This window comes from Carcharhinus amblyrhynchos, chromosome 4 (assembly GCF_965287045.1).
Source record: "Carcharhinus amblyrhynchos chromosome 4, sCarAmb.v2.hapA, whole genome shotgun sequence".
NCBI lineage: Eukaryota > Metazoa > Chordata > Chondrichthyes > Carcharhiniformes > Carcharhinidae > Carcharhinus > Carcharhinus amblyrhynchos.
In genome coordinates, this window is record NC_137327.1 from 112854768 (window position 1) to 112872689 (window position 17922).

Here is a 17922-nt window from a genome sequence, read left to right on the forward strand (position 1 = left end):
TTGAATTCAATAATTAATCTTTGTTGATTGTCACAAAAACTGGTTCACTAATTTCCTTGTACATGTGACTCTTAAGTGCCCTCTGAATCTTCAGCCACTCAGTACAAAAGTTGGACAATGAATGCAAACAAAATCTCCTGTTCTTATTCAAATAGTGCCAAGCAATCCTTTATGCTCACCTGAGGGGACAGGCCTTTTAACTACCCGACATCATCCCAAGAGTTAGAATCAGAGAATAGAACAGAATCATAGAATCCTTACACTGCATTGTATTATTTTTTTCTAAATATCCTGCTACTGTCCAGAAATAGATTTTAGCATTTTCCGATTAACAGATGTTAAACTTGCAGGCCTATTGTTTCCTTCTCCCTTTTTTGTGTATAGGGAGATTAGTTTTGCAGTTTTTCAATCCACTGGAACCTAGAGAACTTTAGATTACAATCAGTGCATCACTATTTCTGTAGCCACTTTGAAGAACCCAAGGTGCAGGGCGCCAGACCCAGGGGACTTGTAAGCCTTTAGTCCCTTTTGTCAGTACTTTTGCCTCCAGTGATAATACTCGTTTTAAGTTCTTGTTAAGTAGAGTGTAGTTACTTGGTTTATCTTTCTCTCCCAATGATGACTGTCACTAGGTGATGGTGTTTGCTCTTCTGAGTCAAGGAAGTCCTAAGTAGGACTAACAGTGGTTAGCACTGCTGCCTCACAGATCTAGAGACCTGGGTTCAATTCTGGCCTTGAGTACTCTCTGTATGAAGTTTGCACATTTTCCTGTGTCTGCATGGGTTTCCTCCCCGCAGTCCAATGATAGGCAGTTAGATGGATTGATCATGTTAAATTGTCCCTTAGTGTCCCAAGATGTGTAGGCTCGGGGGATTAGCAGGGTTACAGGGATTAGTGTGTGGGGGATAAAACCTAGGTAAAATAATCTGTCAAGAGAATCAGTGCAGACTTGATGGGCCGAATGGCCTCTTCTACATTGTAAGGACTCTATGATTCTAACTCTTGGGATGATGTTTTGCAGTTAAAAGATTTACCCTTTCGGGTGAGCATAAAGGATTCCATGGCACTATTTGAAGAACAGGAGATTTTGCTTACATTCATTGTCCAGCCCTTGTGTTGGGTGGCTTAATATACAGAGGGCATTTAGGAGTCACATGTAGATCAGATAAGGAAATTAGTGAACCAGCTTTTATGACAACCAACAATCATTGACTCCATATTTTTATTGAATTAAAATGTCAACATCTGCAACATGGTCCTCAAAGAACTCTAATAAATTTGTCAAGCACAACATCTATTTCATAAAATCATGTATTTTATGAAACAGAAATTGTGCTTGACAAATCTACTAAAGAATCCTTTGAGGGTGCAATAAGCAAGGTGGATTAACAGGGTACCAGTAAATCTAATGCATTTTTATTTCCAAAAGGCATGTGATAAAATGGCTCAGTGTAGCATCAGTAGAGGATGAGTTAAGTAACAGGAAACTGAGGTCAATACAAATTGGCCATTTCCAGGTTGATAAACTCTAACTAAGGGTAGTCACAGTGATCAGTACTGGAACCTCACATATTTACAATCCATATTAATGACTTTGATAAAATGACTGATTGCAATATAGCCAGATTTGCTGATACAAAGATGGCTGGGAAAGCAAGTAATGAAAGGAATACTGAGTCTGAAAGGGATGCAAAAAACGAACAGAGTATAACATGGGAAAACTGAGGTTGTCCACTTCGGTAGGAGAATACAAGTAAAATCCCCGAAACAGCTACAAAACAGGAAATAGGAGGGAGGGATGCATGAAAATTACAGTCAGTGCAAAAGTACTAAGTAAATTGTTGGAACTTGGGCTGACAAGTGCCCGGGACCTAATGGACTTCATCCTAAGATCCTAAAGAAATATTCAGCAAGATAGTTGAAGCAGAAAGGATATAAATGTTTTGAATGCAGTTCGGGATAACCACACTAATAGCTGGATTGTCTAATGAGGAAAGGTTAGACAGGCTAGGCTTGTATCTGCTGGAGTTAAGAGTAAAGGGTGACTTGATTGAAACATACAAGAACCTGAGGGTCTTAACAGGGTGAATGGTTGAGGGATTGGTGTAGGGTAGAGGGCTTTACCTTTGTGGACCACTGGGAGGTATTTATGAGAGAAGGGCAACTGTACAGGAGAGGTGGGGAAAATTTGAATGGGAGGGGAACTAGTGTCTTAGCGGGGAGGTTAGCTGGTGTGTTTAGGAATGGTTTAAACTAATAGGGAGGGGGGGTGGGGGTGTGGCTGGGAGAGAGTTGGGCGAAAGGAAAATTATCAGGGAGAAGGAGGTTCCGAGGGACACTCGTGGGTTGAACTGTGTCTGTTTCAATGCAAGGAGTGTGACAGGAAAAACGGATGAGCTTAGGGCCTTGATGTTTGTGAGGAAGTTAGATGTGGTGGCTGTAACGGAGATGTGGTTGCGAGAAGGGCAGGACTGGCAGCTGAATGTTCCTGGGTATAAGTGTTTTAGGTGTGACAGAGGAGGGTTGAAGAGAGGTGGAGGGGTGGCACTGTTAGTAAAGGAGAACATCACAGTAGTGCAGAGGGAGCACAATATGGAAGAGGTAGGGATTGAGTCACTGTGGGTGGAGTTGAGGAATAAAAAGGGAGAGATTACGATGCTAGGGGTATACTATAGGCCACCCAACAGCCCGAGGTCAGTGGAGGAAGGCATTTGCAGGGGCATTTTGGATAGGTGCGGGAAGAATAGGGTGGTTGTAGTGGGTGACTTTAATCTTCCTGGAGTGGACTGGAGGGGGCCTGGAGCTGGGGGTACGGAGGGAGAGGAGTTTGTAAAATGTGTTTTGGAAGGGTCTCTAGAGCAGTATGTAACTAGCCCGACTAGGGAAGGGGCTATACTGGATTTAGTGTTGGGTAATGAGCCGGGGCCGGTGGTTGAGGTAGAGGTAGGCGAACATGTGGCTAACAGTGACCACAAGTCCGTCTACTTTAGGATAAAAATGGAAAGGGATGAGTGCCGGCTGAACGGGAGTGTGCTGAACTGGGGAAAAGCGAGCTATAGCCGGATTAGGAGGGAGCTGCAGGGCACTGATTGGGAGGGACTGTTAGCCGGCAAGTCCACGGTTGGCAAGTGGGAGGCTTTTAAGGGCAAAATGAAAATGTTGCAGGAGAGGTATGTTCCAGTTAAGCGAAAGGATGGGAAAGGTAGGATTAGAGAGCCGTGGATTACAGGGAGTATCGAAGACTTGGTGAGGAAGAAGAGGGAGGCGTATGTTAGGTCAAAACAACTGGGTACGGAGAGTGCGCTGGAGGAATATAGAGAGAGTAGGAGGGAGCTAAAAAGGGGGATTAGAAGGGCGAAGAGAGGGCATGAAATGGCTTTGGCTGGTAGGATTAAGGAAAATCCAAAGGCATTTTATTCCTATATTAGGAGCAAGAGAGTAGTTAGAGGGAAAATTGGTCCTCTTAGGGACAAAAGTGGGGAGTTATGTGTTGAGTCGGAGGGAATGGGGGAGCTCCTGAATGAATACTTTGCGTCGGTGTTCACGAAGGAGAGGGGTTCGGTGTCGTGCGGTGTCTTGGAGGGAGCTGTGGATCAGTTGCAGGAAATATCTATTACGAGGGAGGAAGTGCTAGGGCTTTTAGGTAGCGTAAGGACGGATAAAGCTCCAGGGCCTGATGGTATTTATCCCAGGCTGCTTAGGGAGGTGAAAGACGAAATTGCTGGGCCTCTGGCGCAAATCTTTGTCTCTTCTTTGGACACAGGTGAGGTCCCAGAAGACTGGAGGGTAGCAAATGTGGTACCGTTGTTTAAAAAAGGTAGTAGGGGTAACCCTGGAAATTACAGACCAGTGAGTTTGACATCGGTGGTAGGAAAATTAATGGAAAAAATACTTAGGGGTAGGATGTATGAGCATTTGGAGCGTTGCGATCTGATTAGGGATACGCAACATGGCTTTGTTAGGGGGAGGTCTTGCCTTACGAATCTGGTAGAATTCTTTGAGGAGGTGACAAAAACGGTTGACGATGGGAGAGCCGTTGATGTCATCTATATGGATTTCAGTAAGGCGTTTGACAAAGTCCCTCATGGTAGGCTGGTAGAAAAGATTAAGGCGCATGGGATACGAGGTCAGGTAGCTAGGTGGATTGAGAACTGGCTGGGCAATAGGAGACAGAGGGTAGTTGTTGAGGGGACCTTTTCGGGCCGGAGGCCAGTGACCAATGGTGTGCCGCAGGGCTCAGTACTGGGACCTCTCCTCTTTGTAGTATACATAAATGACTTGGAAGAGAGCGTAAGTGGTGTGATCAGCAAGTTTGCGGATGACACCAAGATGGCAGGGTTGGCGGATACTGAAGTGGAATGTCAGGTGATACAACAGGATATAGATAGGTTGGTACATTGGGCAGATAGGTGGCAGATGGAATTTAATCCTGACAAATGCGAGGTGATGCATTTTGGAAGGAATAATGCAGAGAGGAGCTACGTGATAGAAGGTAGACCGATTAGGAGTATAGAAATACAGAGGGACCTGGGAGTGCAGGTTCACAAGTCCATGAAGGTTGCGACACAAGTGGAGAAGGTTGTGAGGAAAGCTTATGGAATGCTAGCCTTTATAGGAAGGGGTATAGAGTATAAGAGCTGCCGTCTAATGCTTCAGTTGTACAGAACGTTGGTTAGACCGCATTTGGAGTACTGTGTCCAGTTCTGGTCACCTTACTACCGGAAGGACGTGGAGACTCTGGAGAGGGTGCAGAGGAGGTTTACCAGGATGTTGCCTGGCATGGAGGGGCTGGGTTACGAGGAAAGGTTAGAGAAACTGGGACTTTTCTCCTTGGAAAGACGGAGATTGAGGGGGGACATGATAGAGGTATGTAAGATACTGAAGGGAATAGATAGAGTCAATAGTGAGAGACTGCTCCCTAGACTGAGTACAATTACGAGAGGTCATGATCTAAGGGTGAGGGGGGAGAGGTATAATTTGGATGTGAGGGGAAGGTTCTTCACGCAGAGGGTCGTGGGGGTATGGAACGCGCTACCGAGTAGGGTGGTGGAGGCAGGAACGTTGGACTCGTTTAAGGTTCACTTAGACAGACACATGAGCGAAGCGAGGATGGAGGGTTATAGTAGGGGTTTTTAAATAAGGTCAGAGCCTCGGGAGACACCGGAAGTGCAGACTTGTACGTTAACGTTTTTGTCTTATATTCCGCAGGTGGGTCCACCTTGTTGTCAAACAAGGGGCATGCACACGGTGGGTCATGCGTGGGCTGCTCTTGGAGGTTCTGGGAGTGGCCTAGTACTTCGTGTCGGTGTGTGTGCTTGATCCTGGACCGGTAGACGGGCGCCGCAATAGCTCAGTGACTAGCACTGCTGGCTGTGCAGACACATGGATTTGGGCCTGTGTCTGTGGGAGTTTGTGCATTCTCCCTGTGGTTGCGTGGGTTTCCTCCGGGCGCTCCGGTTTCCTCCCACACCCCAAAGATGTGCTCTTAGGCTGATTGGTTTACCAAATTGACACTATTCTCCCCTGAATCTGGCTAAGTTAGGGGTTCCATTCATAGACATGCAGGGTAGAATAGGTGTAGGATGATGCGGCGGCGTGGGCTCGTTGGGCCGAAGGGCCTGTTTCCCGTGCTGGGTTGTTCTTTGTTCTTTGAATGTGGAGAGGAGATTTCCTCTTGTGGGAGAATCTAGAACTAGAGGTCACCACTTAAAGTTTAGGGATTGGCCATTTGAAACCAAAATAATGCAAAATATTTTCACGCAGACCACAGAATGCTGAAGCACAGAAAGATCTGAATCTCCTTGCACATGAAACAAAAAAGTCTAGTTGCTTGCTGTACATGCACATAGGACAGCAAAAGGGATGTTTGTCTTTATTGTTGGAGGGGGCTAGAGTAAAAGTCAGGAAGTCTCATTACAACTGTGCAGGGCATTGGTCAGACTGCACCAAACTATTTTAGTTTCCTTGTTCAAGTAAGGCTATATCTGCATTTGAGGCAGTTCAGAAAAGATTCATCGTGAGATTTCCTGGGCCGAAGAAGTTTACTTACAAGGAAAGGGTGATTAAGCCTATATTCATTGAAGTTTAGAGAAATGAAAGGTATATTTTAACTAGAAAAAAAATTGTGATCAGGCTTGACTTGGTACACACAGAGAATGTTTCTCCTCGTGGAGGAATCTGGAACTAGGGGGCATAGTTTCAAGATAAAGGGTGGCCCGTTTAAGATAGAGAAGAAGAAGAATTTACTTTGAGAGACAAGAATCATGGGAACTCTCTTCCCCAGAGAGCTTGGATACTGAGTGAGTCAATGAATACATTCCAAGCTGAGATGCACTGATTTTTGAATTAAGTGAATCAAGAGTTATGGGGAAATGGGTGTAAAAGTGGAGTTGGGGCCAAGATCAGATCAGCCTTGATATTAATGAATGGTGGTGCAGGCTCAGGGGGCTAAATGGCCAACTCTTGCTCCTACTTATGTTCTAATGCAATTATAGGTGGTATTTTAGAATGTACAAGATAAAACTAATGTGCATTCAGAAATATGAGTTAATCAAGGATAGCCACTGTGTGTTGCCCTTCAACCATTTGAAAGATCCCTTTATTGTGTCCATTATATTTCTGCTCTCACCCCATTCCCTTACACAAGGGCCATGATACAGTTTCACCTTGTCCTTACCTTTAACTCACCAGGCTCTACATTCAGTGGATCATCATCCCAATTTCCTTCATTTCCAGTGCCACGCCACACCAAACTCACTTGCACACCAAGCCCTCCCTTCCAAACCCCCCCAAATTCAGCATTCCGAAGGGAAATGTTCTTCCATGAAGCTTGGCGCACTTTTCCATTACCACCTCCAGTTTTCATGGCACCTTCCTGTGCAAGTATAGCAAATGCAAAGCTAGCTATTTTACCACCTTTCTTCCCACTCACCAGGGCATCAACCAACTTGCAATTCCTTCTCCATTTAGAGTACATTATTCACTGCTCACTATGTCAACTCCTCTACATTGAGAGAGCAAATTCAAATTGGATGTTTTCTTTACAGAGCACCTCAATTTAATCTGCCACGGTGACCCAGAACTTCCAGCCACCTGTCATTTTAATTCCCTCTCTTCTCATTCTGCTATCTGTCTCCTAAACTGTTCCATTGAAACTCAAACACATTTGAGGAAGAGCACCTCATTTTTATTCAATAATTTACAACCTTCTGGCCTTAAGATGGAGTTTGACAAGTTTTGAACATAACCACTACCCATAACCATTTTTTCAGACATGTGCTTGTAATAACTCAGTTATTGTCATTTACATATCCTGCGGACCAATATTCCTGTACTTGGCTCACTTTTGCTATGCCTTTTGTCATTTAATCCCTCCTGCCTTGCGTCATTTAATCCCTCCTGCCTTGCACCCTATCACAGATCTTTCCTTTCGTGTCTATTTGCTTAAAACTTCTCTAACATTTCCCAATTTTGATGAAAGATCAGTGACTTGGACATTAACTCTGTTTCTGTGACCTGCTGAGCATTTCCAGCCTCTGCAGTATTTTGCTTTTGGATTATCAAGATATTCGCATGTACTATGACCTGTCTTTTCATTTACTGCTTGGTGGAAGTGACCTTGGGCCAATGAAAATTTATTTGCTGAACCTACAACCACTGTAAGATTTATATTGTTTTCAAATGAAATCTGTCATTAAAGTTTATTATTAATGTCACAAGTAAGGCTTACATTAACACTGCAATGAAGTTACTGTGAAAAATCCCTAGTTGCCACATTCCAGCACCTGTTCGGGACCACTGAGGGCCAATTTAGCATGGCCAATGCACCTAGCCAGCACGTCTTTTGGACTGTGGGAGGAAACCGGAACACTCAGAGGAAACCCACACAGTCACGGGGAGAACGTGCAGACTCCGCACAAATAGTGACCCAAGCCGGAAATGGAACCCAGGTCCCTGGTGCTGTGAGGCAGCAGTGTTAACCACCATGCCACCCAGACTTAAACTAACTTAAAGTCCACATCTGATATTAAAAGAAACGCTCAAATATTAAAATACAAAGGACTTACTCCCAGAGCCAGGTTTTTTGGCAAATCCTGGACACAGCTATAAATTATTTCAGTACTTTGTGCAGATATGGAAACACAGTACTGCAGTTGTACAGTTACAGAAATAGATTTGATGCAGCTAGCACTACGCATACCTCTCGGCGTGAGTGATTTCACAGCATGCATGTGGCACAGATAAATCAGCAAACTCTAAGGCACAGGTCACAACTGTTGCTGCTTCTGGAGTGAAACCTACCAACAAAAAAAATCAATGGAAGGTAAAGGGGTGCGCCAAACATGCCAAGGTGTGGGGCTGCGCTTCTGGTGCACTGGACAGATAGTCTGCACATTGAGGCTACAGAAACAGAGGTTTTGCCTGAAGACGTTCCCACGACCTTGGCCTGACAGGGGCCCAGGGCGTCCAGGGAGCAAACCCGCGGCCTAGCCCCACCCGCCAAACTGCAATCTCCCCGCCTCTTTACCTCGTCTCTTGGCACTACTCCCCACGAGAATAGATGATGCCCTGCTCAGCGGAGCCAGTTTCTGCCACGCCACCCTCGACTGTAACATGGTTGCGGCTCAGTGCTCTCCCTCTTTCTCGCCCGCCCCCCCGGCTTCTGCTCCAGCGACCCGGCCGTGCCGTCTCCGCGCAGGCGCCCACCAAGCGCCCTGTACCGCCCACTCTTCCACTCAGCGACCGACAGAGAGCGCAATAACAAGATCCCCACAAAATAGATACAACTGAGCAAAGTAGGCAATTCACACTAGACTGAGAGCCCTGAGATAAAAACTTACTCACACTCGGATGAAATCCCCTGAGATAAGAGTATTTATTAGTCACAAATAGGCTTACATTAACACTGCAGTGAAGTTACTGTGAAAATCCGCTAGACCGAATGAATCCTCTAGACTAGACTGAACCCCTGAGATAAAAGTTACCCACACTGGACTGAACCTTAAGGGAAAAGTTACTCACACTGGACTGAACGGCGAGGTAAAAGTTACTCACAAGGTTGAAACTCTTGAGATAAAGTTATTCACTCACACAAGACTGAAATCCCTGAGATAAAAAAGTTATACTAGAATAAAATCCCGGAGATCAAAGTTATCCACGCAAGAAGGAGAACTCTTGAGATAAAAGTAACTCACACTAGAATGAGACCCCGAAATAAAAGTTATTCACAAGACTGAAATCCGCTTAGATAAAAGTTACTCATGTAAGAATGAGACTCCTTGAGATTAAAAAAAAGGTATTCCCAAGAATAAAACCCACTGAGATAAAAGTTACTCACAAGACTGGAACTCCCGAGATAAAAGTTGCTCACACAAGGATGAGACCCCCTAAAATAAGTTGCTCACAAGTATGAGACCATCCTCCACACCCCCACCCCGATAAAGATTAGTCACAAGATAAAAGCAAATTAAAGTTGGAACTTTTTCCATTACTAAATATGTTTTAGTAAGACTATTAAAATTTAATGAGTAATTTAGAATGCCAATTTTCCACCAAAAATATTTCGCTATAATTTGCAATCAATATAGAAGATGGCACCTTTAAAAAGAAACCTCCCAACATACTTCACAGAAACATTATCAAATAAAACATGATACTAAACCACATAAGGAGATGAACAAAGCTTGATCAAAGAGGACATTTTAATAGGTACCTTTAAAGTAAGATGGAGAGTGTAGAGAAATATTCCAAAGTTTGCGGCCTAAGCAACTGAAGGCAATTATGATTTGGAATGTGCAAGAGCCTCTAATTACAAGAATGCAGCGATCTTGGAAAATTTGATTTATTATTGTCACATGTATTAACATACAATGAAAAGGATTGTTTCTTGTGCATTCTACAGAGAAAACATACCATTCATAGAGAAGGAAACGAAAGAGTGCAGAATGTAATGTTACAGTCATAGCTAGGGTGTAGAGAAAGATCAACTTAATGCAAGGTAAGTCCATTCAAAAGTCTGACAGCAGACTTTTGCAGCTGTTCTTGAGTTGATTGATACGTGACCTTAGAGTTTTGTATCTTTTTCCCAATGGAAGAAGGTGGAAGAGAGAAGTCCGGGGAGCATGATGTCCTTCATTACACTGGCTGCTTTGCTGAGGCAGCAGGAAGGTTAGACAGAGTCAATGGATGGAAGGCTGATTTGTGTGATGGTTTGGGCTATATCCATGACATTTTGTAGTTCCTTGCGGTCTTTGGCAGAGCAGGAGCCATACCAAGCTGGGATCCAACCAGAAAGAATGTTTTCTATGGTTTTTTGGAATTTGGAAAATTGGAAGAGAATACAGAAATTAGGGAGGGACAAAGCCATTGAGGGATTTGAAAACAAGGATCAGTCTCAAGAGTGATTGGTGAACAGAACTTACTGAAATTTAAGACATGAGCAGCAGCAGTTTATGGAGGGTAGAATTTGGGAGACTAGACCAAGTCTGGAGGTTACAAAGGAAATTATGAGGATTTCAGCAGATGAGCTGAGACAGGAGTGAAATTAAGTGATGCCACTATCACATACAAGAGGAGTTTTAACTTAAACAGCATTAATTTCTCCTTTCACCAACGTCCATAAACGGAAAGATGTTTTTAAGTTGCTTTCTTCTTGATAAACAATGGCATATTTCCCAACCCCTCTGTTTTGGTATGATTCAATTTCAATTAATTTCTACAAATTTAAGATAGGATGAGCTCAAATGGTTAATTTATTTGCACACTTTCAAAATACGGAAGGAGGTTCGCAACACTGCCTCCTTTGTGTTCATACAGTAAAAGAGGGTTAGAGAAAATATGATTAACAGTGCAGGGCAACAGAGAAAATAAACATTGGCTGGAATTTTCCAGCCCTTCCCATCCCAGTCCCACAGATGACCCGTGTGTAGTGAATTCCCTGGTTGCAGGTCTGACAAGCCATTCAAATTGCCATTGACATCAGTGTGACTAGAAGATGACCAAAAGTTCACCATTTCCAGTAAAATCTGCAGTGGGATCTAGTAAACTCCAGCCATTATTACACATAGGTCCCAGAGTACAGAAAAGTCCAATGAAGTATATCTTAATTGAGGTTGGTGTGCAGAAAACCAATACAGTATAATTCACTTTTCCATTGGCGTTGGTTGTACATGATGAGATAAACATGCAAAGATGAATTGGCCCTGTTAGGTGAGGGTACCAATGTTCCAGTGGAAACAATGTAAATGAGGCCAGGTAATCAATCTGAGCAAGGCACCTTTTCTGGGATGCTGTGATGGTAAAATGGCAGGCTGAGTTTGTAGAACAGCAAGATGATACTATTGGTTCCCCAAACTAGAGGTCCATGTCAAGTGTCTCCCATTTCAGCACACCACTTTTGACAAAGGACATTTCTCATCTGGGCCCTTGAGACTGTTAAATGTTCCAGCCATTAAGAATGGAAAGGAAGGTTGCAGAGGTTGCTTTGTCCTGATGGACGAGTAGAGTCTGTTTGGCCAGCCTGGATTCTAAAATGCAGATAGCCCTTGTACAGTTCTCTTTGAATTCGGTCTGGGCAGTTTGAGGTGCACATTTTCCTGATACTTCCAGGTATTACCTTTTTGTCGGAGGTCACAAAAACATATGGTGTGAAGTTGGAAGCTCTTCTTAGGATCAATGTGACACGAAGGTTACCAACTGCCTTAATTTCTGAATATTTTGTCAGGGAGAGGATGGAGTCGGGAAATATGGTTTGGAGAGGAGTATGAAAACAATGACTTCAGCCTGCCCAATATTCAATCACAAATGGCCTGGATTTTGGGGATAAGAATAATGGTAAGGCATTCAAGCACCTGACAATATTATAAAGTAAATTGGATAGCAACTTTCCAGTTCTGAATAAGGTCAATTTAACACAATAATCAGAAAGTCTTTTTACATGTTCCCGGAGTCATCTAACCTGCTCTTTTAATGGGGTGTGACAACTCAATTACATGCATTCCACCTCTTCCTCCTATTTCAAAACTCCATTCGTTACATACACATATTTTAAAAAGGTCAGAACTATATACAGGAAAACAAGGAAACCATGGAAAACACTGCACCCCCCCCACCCCTGCTTAAGCAAGACCTCCAATTAGTGTCTACAGTGATATGATCAGTCACTTCGGGGGACAGCAGTTTCTAGATGATTGTCTCCCCGTCTCAGGAACTCTCTCAAATATAATCGCCCATATTTCCAGAAGTTCCTGCTGTTTCCCCTCCTCCTCAGGTTGGTTTCCATTTTCCATTGACGTTGCCATCGTCTCCTCCCTGGGAAGGCTACCCCTGGCATGGGGACTCTTGGCTCGATCAGTTCCCCAGGCCCCATCCTAAACGATTTCGAATCTTGGAGAACTTACCTCTGTTGATGTAGTGTGGCAACCAGCTGGTCCATGTGCCTTTTCCAGATCAGCTCATCTCTGGTCTGCACCATATACGATAATGGTCCTGTTTGGGTCACCACTATCACTGGGTCTCATCTTTCTCCAGACATGTAATTTCTGGCCAAGACGGTCTCTCACCTCTGGAATATTTTTGACTTGGAATTTTCCTGCCCTTTTGACCATCTGCCTTCCTGATTTCTCTCCATCATCTCTCTGGTCTTCTCTGGCTGCAGCAGGTAAAACATGGTCCTCAACTGGCAGTTAAACATTAAAAGACACCAGTGAACATTGGGTCGCGTGTGTGGCATGTTATAGTCCATAATGAGGAACCTGTTTATTCACCCTCCTAGTGAACCATTCCCTTGTGAAGCTTTCAACACCTGCTTTAAGATTTCAACGAATCTCTCTGTTTGGCCATTTATGACCGGGTGGTAGGGAGCAGACCTCACTTGTCTGATTCCATGGTGGTCAAGTACTTCCCGACTTCTTCGCCAAAACTATGGTCCAACGTCACACACAACTTGTTAGAATTCCTGAATCTGGTGAATATTTCATCTACTCGGGCTATCGTCGCTTCCATGGACACCGACTTCATGACCGCCACCTCAGGCCACTTGAAGTGGTCATCTACCACCACTAATAACATCTGTCTTTCTACAGGACCTGCAAAATCAACATGGATCGGCTGCCACTAAGATTGAGGCCATTCCCAGAGGCGAAAGAGCAACAATGAAATGCCTTCCTTACTAATGCATAGGATTCACAAGAACCTGCCTTTTCCCCAAACTGGAAGTTAACATTCATCCACCAAAATAGCTCTTGTTTATTGCTTTCATTCACACCATGCCAGAGTGCCCTTGGTGCACTTGTTCCACTACCTTCCCTCTTAATGAGAGAGGAATGACAACTCTTAGCTCCCACAATAGACATCCATTCAATACGGACAACTCCAACCTTCTGGACAGGTAGGGACATAATCTGGCTGGTTTCTATGACTAATTCTCCCTCTCAGGACTAAGTCCACCATTTGGCTTAAAACCAGGTCGTTCCACGCATCATTCTGCACCTGACCTTATCTTCCTGGGAAAAATACATTATCTTTAGGTTCCAAATTGGGAACATCTTTCTCCCCGGTATAGGCAGCCTTAACGAGGCATCTGCTTTGCCAAGCTTCTCTTCTTGTTGGTATTTTATCTCGTAACCGTAGGCTGATAGAGCCAGTGCAATAAACGTGCTGACACCATTGAAGATATCTCCATATACGACCCAAAAATGGCAGTTAGTAGTCTGTAGTTGGTCAGCAGCACAAAATGCCTGCCATAAAGGAAATGTGTGAACTTATTCACACTGAACACAATGCTCAATCCTTTATCAATTTAGGCATAATTTTCTTCGGTCTTCATCAAAGACCTTGAAATGAAAGCAATGGGTCTTTCCTCTCCATTTGACAAAATACATACTACAGTGCCAACCCCATAAGGTGAGGCATCACAGACTAATTGCTGTGGCAACTTTGGGTCAAAATAGGATAACACTTCTGACCTCCTTAAGGTGTGTTTCATCTCCCAGTAAGGCTCCTCACAGCACAATTCCATTTCCGTGGATGTCCTTTTCCAAGCAACCAGTGAAGGTGTTTTAACACAGTTGCCAGATCTACCACAAACTTGTCATTGTAGTTCACTAATCCCAAGAACGATTGTAATTAAGATAAATTCTTTGGTCTAGGGGCCCTTCACTGTTTGTTTGGAAAAGAGCATCCATGGAAATGGAGCCTTACTGGGAGGTAAAACAAATCTTAAGGAGATCAGAAGTGTTACCCTCTTATGACAGACCTTATGGGGTTGGCACTGTATTGTTGTATGTTTTGTGCAAAAAATATACACTTAAATATTCACTGCACTCCCTCTATAGCAAGGACATCCTTCCTCAGATAAGGATACCAAAATTGCACACAATATTCCAGATGTGGCCTTACCAATGCCCTACACAATTGCAGCAAAACATCCCTATCCCAAATGAGAGAGGAATGACAACTCCCACAATAGACATCCATCCAATACAGACAACTCCAACCTTCTGGACAGGTAGGGACATAAATCTGGCTGGTTTCCTCTCGCTATGAAAACCAACATACCATTTGTCTTCTTTACTGCCTGCTGTACTGTGTGCTTACTGATGCATGAGCACTCCAAAGTCTTGTTGAGTATCCACCTCTCTCAATTCACATCCATTCAAATAATAATCTGTCTTCCTATCATTGCTACCAAAGTGAATAACTTCATATTTATCCACACTATACAGAATCTGCCATGCAGATGACCACACACACAGCCTGTCCAAATCATGCTGAAGCATCTCTGCATCCTCCCACCAAACTTTGTATCATTCGCAAATTTGAAGATAATTCAAAAATTTCGCACTCTTTGTGCCAGCTATTGATCATCTCACTACTCTTCTCTGTCGACTGCAGCTCGAATCCCCTTGCATCCACTCTCCCCAACAATTTTGGTGCTCCTGGATGAGTATTCTGTTGACTATAGCCCCAGTCACCTCGCAACCGCTTCTCTTGATGGTTAGGCTTATTTCCAGCAAGTCTATCATGCTACCTCCTCAATCTACGCTGTTTTCAAAGTCCAGGGAACATCCAGTTTACTCCCCCTTGTTCTGAAAAATAGCAATAGCACACGGTCTGTGGGCTGTGACTCAGCTTTGTTGCCAGGTTTTATGTCCGGATTTAATTATAGACTAAAAAAAGACCACGAGATTGGTCGTATAATTCAAACAAGGAATGGCTTATTGAACGTTGCACAGTCAGTGCAAGACTGACTCTCCCAAGCTCCACCCTGGAGGGAGGGGAGGGGGGGTGAAGAAATCAAGGGAAGGGAAGAGGGAAGGGAGTGGGGGAGGGGAGGTGGCATGAGAACAAAGAACAATAGAGCATAAGAACAGGCCCTTCGGTTCTCCAAGTCCCTGCCAACCATGATGCCCTAACTAAAGTAAAAAAAACAATATGCCCTTACTTAATCCATATGCCTCAATTCACGTACTCATCCAGATGCCTCTTAAATGTGGCTAATATGCCTTCTTCCACCACCTCCTGTGGCAGCACATGAAAATTCTCTCCTGCACATCTCCCTTAAACATTCCCCCTCTCATGTTGAACCTGTGCTCTCTTGTAATTGAAACTTTCACCCTGGGAAAAAGCCTCTGACCATCCACCTCTAATCCATCTATGCCTCCCATTATTTTGTAGACCTCTACCAGGTCTCCACTCAGCCTCCATCTTTCCAGTGAAAACACTCCTAATTTATTTCACCTCTCCTCATCACCAAAGCCCTCAAGACCAGGCAACATCCTGGTGAACCCTCTTCACACTCTTTCCAAAGCTTCCATGTCATTCTGGTAGCGTGGCAGCTAGAATTGCATGCAATACTCCAAATGTGGCCTAACCAAGGTTTCATAAAGCATGATTTCCCAAATCTCATACTCAATGCCCTGGCCAATGAAGGCCATATGTCTTCTTAATCACCTTGGCCACCTGTGTGGCCACTTATAGGGAACTGTGGACCTGCACACCCAGATCCCTTTGTATGTTAATAGTCCTAAGGGTTCTGCTATTCGCAGTATAATTTACACCTAAATTTGATCCCCAAAACGCATCACCTTGCATTTGGCTGATTAAACTCCATCTGCCATTTCTGTGCCCAAGTCTCCAATTTATCTATATCCTGTTGAATCCTCTGACAATCTCCAGCACTATCAGCAACATCACCAATCTTTAGTGTCATCCACAAATTCACTAATCAGACAACCCACATTTTCCTCCAGATCATTCATACACACTACAAACAACAGAGGTCTAAGTATTGATCCTGCGGAACACCACTAGCTACAGATCGCCATTCTGAAAAATACCCTCCCACCACTACTCTCTGTCTTCTATGACCAAGATGTATTCATCTAGCCAGCCCAACCCGAATCAGAGATGATTTTAATTTTTGTACCAGTCTGTCAATGTAGAACCTTGTCAAACACCTTACTAAAATCCATATAAACTACATCCACAGCCTTTCCCTCATCGGGTATCTTTGTCATCTCCTAAAAAAACTCAGTCGAGTTGCTTAGACATGACCTTCCCTGTACGAAAACATTCTTCTCAGAAAGTAGTGGTGGGAGGGTGTTTTTCAGAATGGAGATCTGTAGCTAGTGGTGTTCTGCAGGATCAACACTTGGACCTCTGCTGTTTGTGGTATGTATGAATGACCTGGAGGAAAATGTGGGTGGTCTGATTAGTGAATTCATAGATGACATTAAAGATTGGTGATGTTGCTGATAGTGCTGGGGATTGTCAGAATGTTTTAACAAAAACATTAACTAAACCATTTTCTTCCAAATGTGCATATATCATGTCTCTCAGTATCTTCTCCAAGAGCTTCCCCACCAGACAATAGGCTCACCAGCCTATAATTTCCTGGATTATTCCTGCTTCCTTTCTTAAACAAGGGAACTACATTTGGCATTCTCCAGTCCTCTGGAACCTTGCCTGTGGTCAAACAGGAGGTGAAGACATCTATTATGGTCCCAACTATTTCTTCACTTGCCTCCCAATGTAACATGGGATTGATCCCATCTGTTCCCAGGTACTTGTCTACCTTAATGCAATTTAGGATACTCAACGCTTCCACCTTTGATGTATTGATATTCTCTAGAGCGTTCACACACTCATCCCTGACCTCAACATCAGTCATGACCTTCTCCTTGGTGAATACCAATACAAAGAACTCATTAAGGATCTTACCCATTCCTGTGGCTCCACACATACCTTCCATCCATTGTCCTTGAGTGGGCCTACTCTTTCTCTTGCTAGCCTCTTCCTCCTAATATATGCACAGAAAGCCTTGGGATTTTCCTTGACCCTGTTTGCTGAAGAGATTTCATGGTCCTTTTTAGCCATCCTAATTCTGTGATCAAATTCCATCCCAATTCGCTATACTCAAGGGCTTCATCAGCTTTTTGTTGCCTAGACCTATCATACGCTTCCTTTTTCCATTTGACTAAGCTTACAATTTCCCCGATCATCCATGGAATCCTGCTATTTCTATCCTTCATTTTTCAGGGGACATGCATGACCTCCACTTTGATTAGTTGGCCTTTAATAGCCCCCCACATGCCAGATATGGATGTGTCCTCAAATAGCTGCTCCCAGGTCACATTCTCCAGTTATAGAGTCATAGAGGTTTACAGGATGGAAACAGGCCTTTTCTAATTTGAATGTATTTGGCCCTCACCCAATTAATCGCATTCTCCCGAGGCCCACTCCTATCCTTATCCATGGTTACCTGAAATCTTACGGAATTATGATTGCTATGCCCAAAATGCTCCCCCACTGAAATACTGATCATCTGGCCCACATAAATCTCAAATACCAAATGTAGTATGGCCCCTTCCCTGAATGGATTGTCAACATATTGGATCTAAGGGAGTCTCAGCTAAGTTAAAG

At 43.8% G+C, this 17922-nt stretch overlaps 1 protein-coding gene across 2 annotated transcripts in view; it reads right to left on the bottom strand.

Annotated features, from left to right (window-relative positions):
* aifm1 (apoptosis inducing factor mitochondrion associated 1) overlaps positions 1 to 8689 on the bottom strand; it is a 64716-nt gene extending 56027 nt beyond the window's left edge. For both annotated transcript variants that reach the window (XM_080187731.1, XM_080187730.1), the window contains exon 1: positions 8528 to 8689. In XM_080187731.1, coding sequence (XP_080043857.1) covers positions 8528 to 8615 — 88 coding nt within the window. In that variant the 5' untranslated portion in view covers positions 8616 to 8689. The remainder of the gene's footprint in view (positions 1 to 8527) is intronic.
* Positions 8690 to 17922: the final 9233 nt, after the last annotated feature.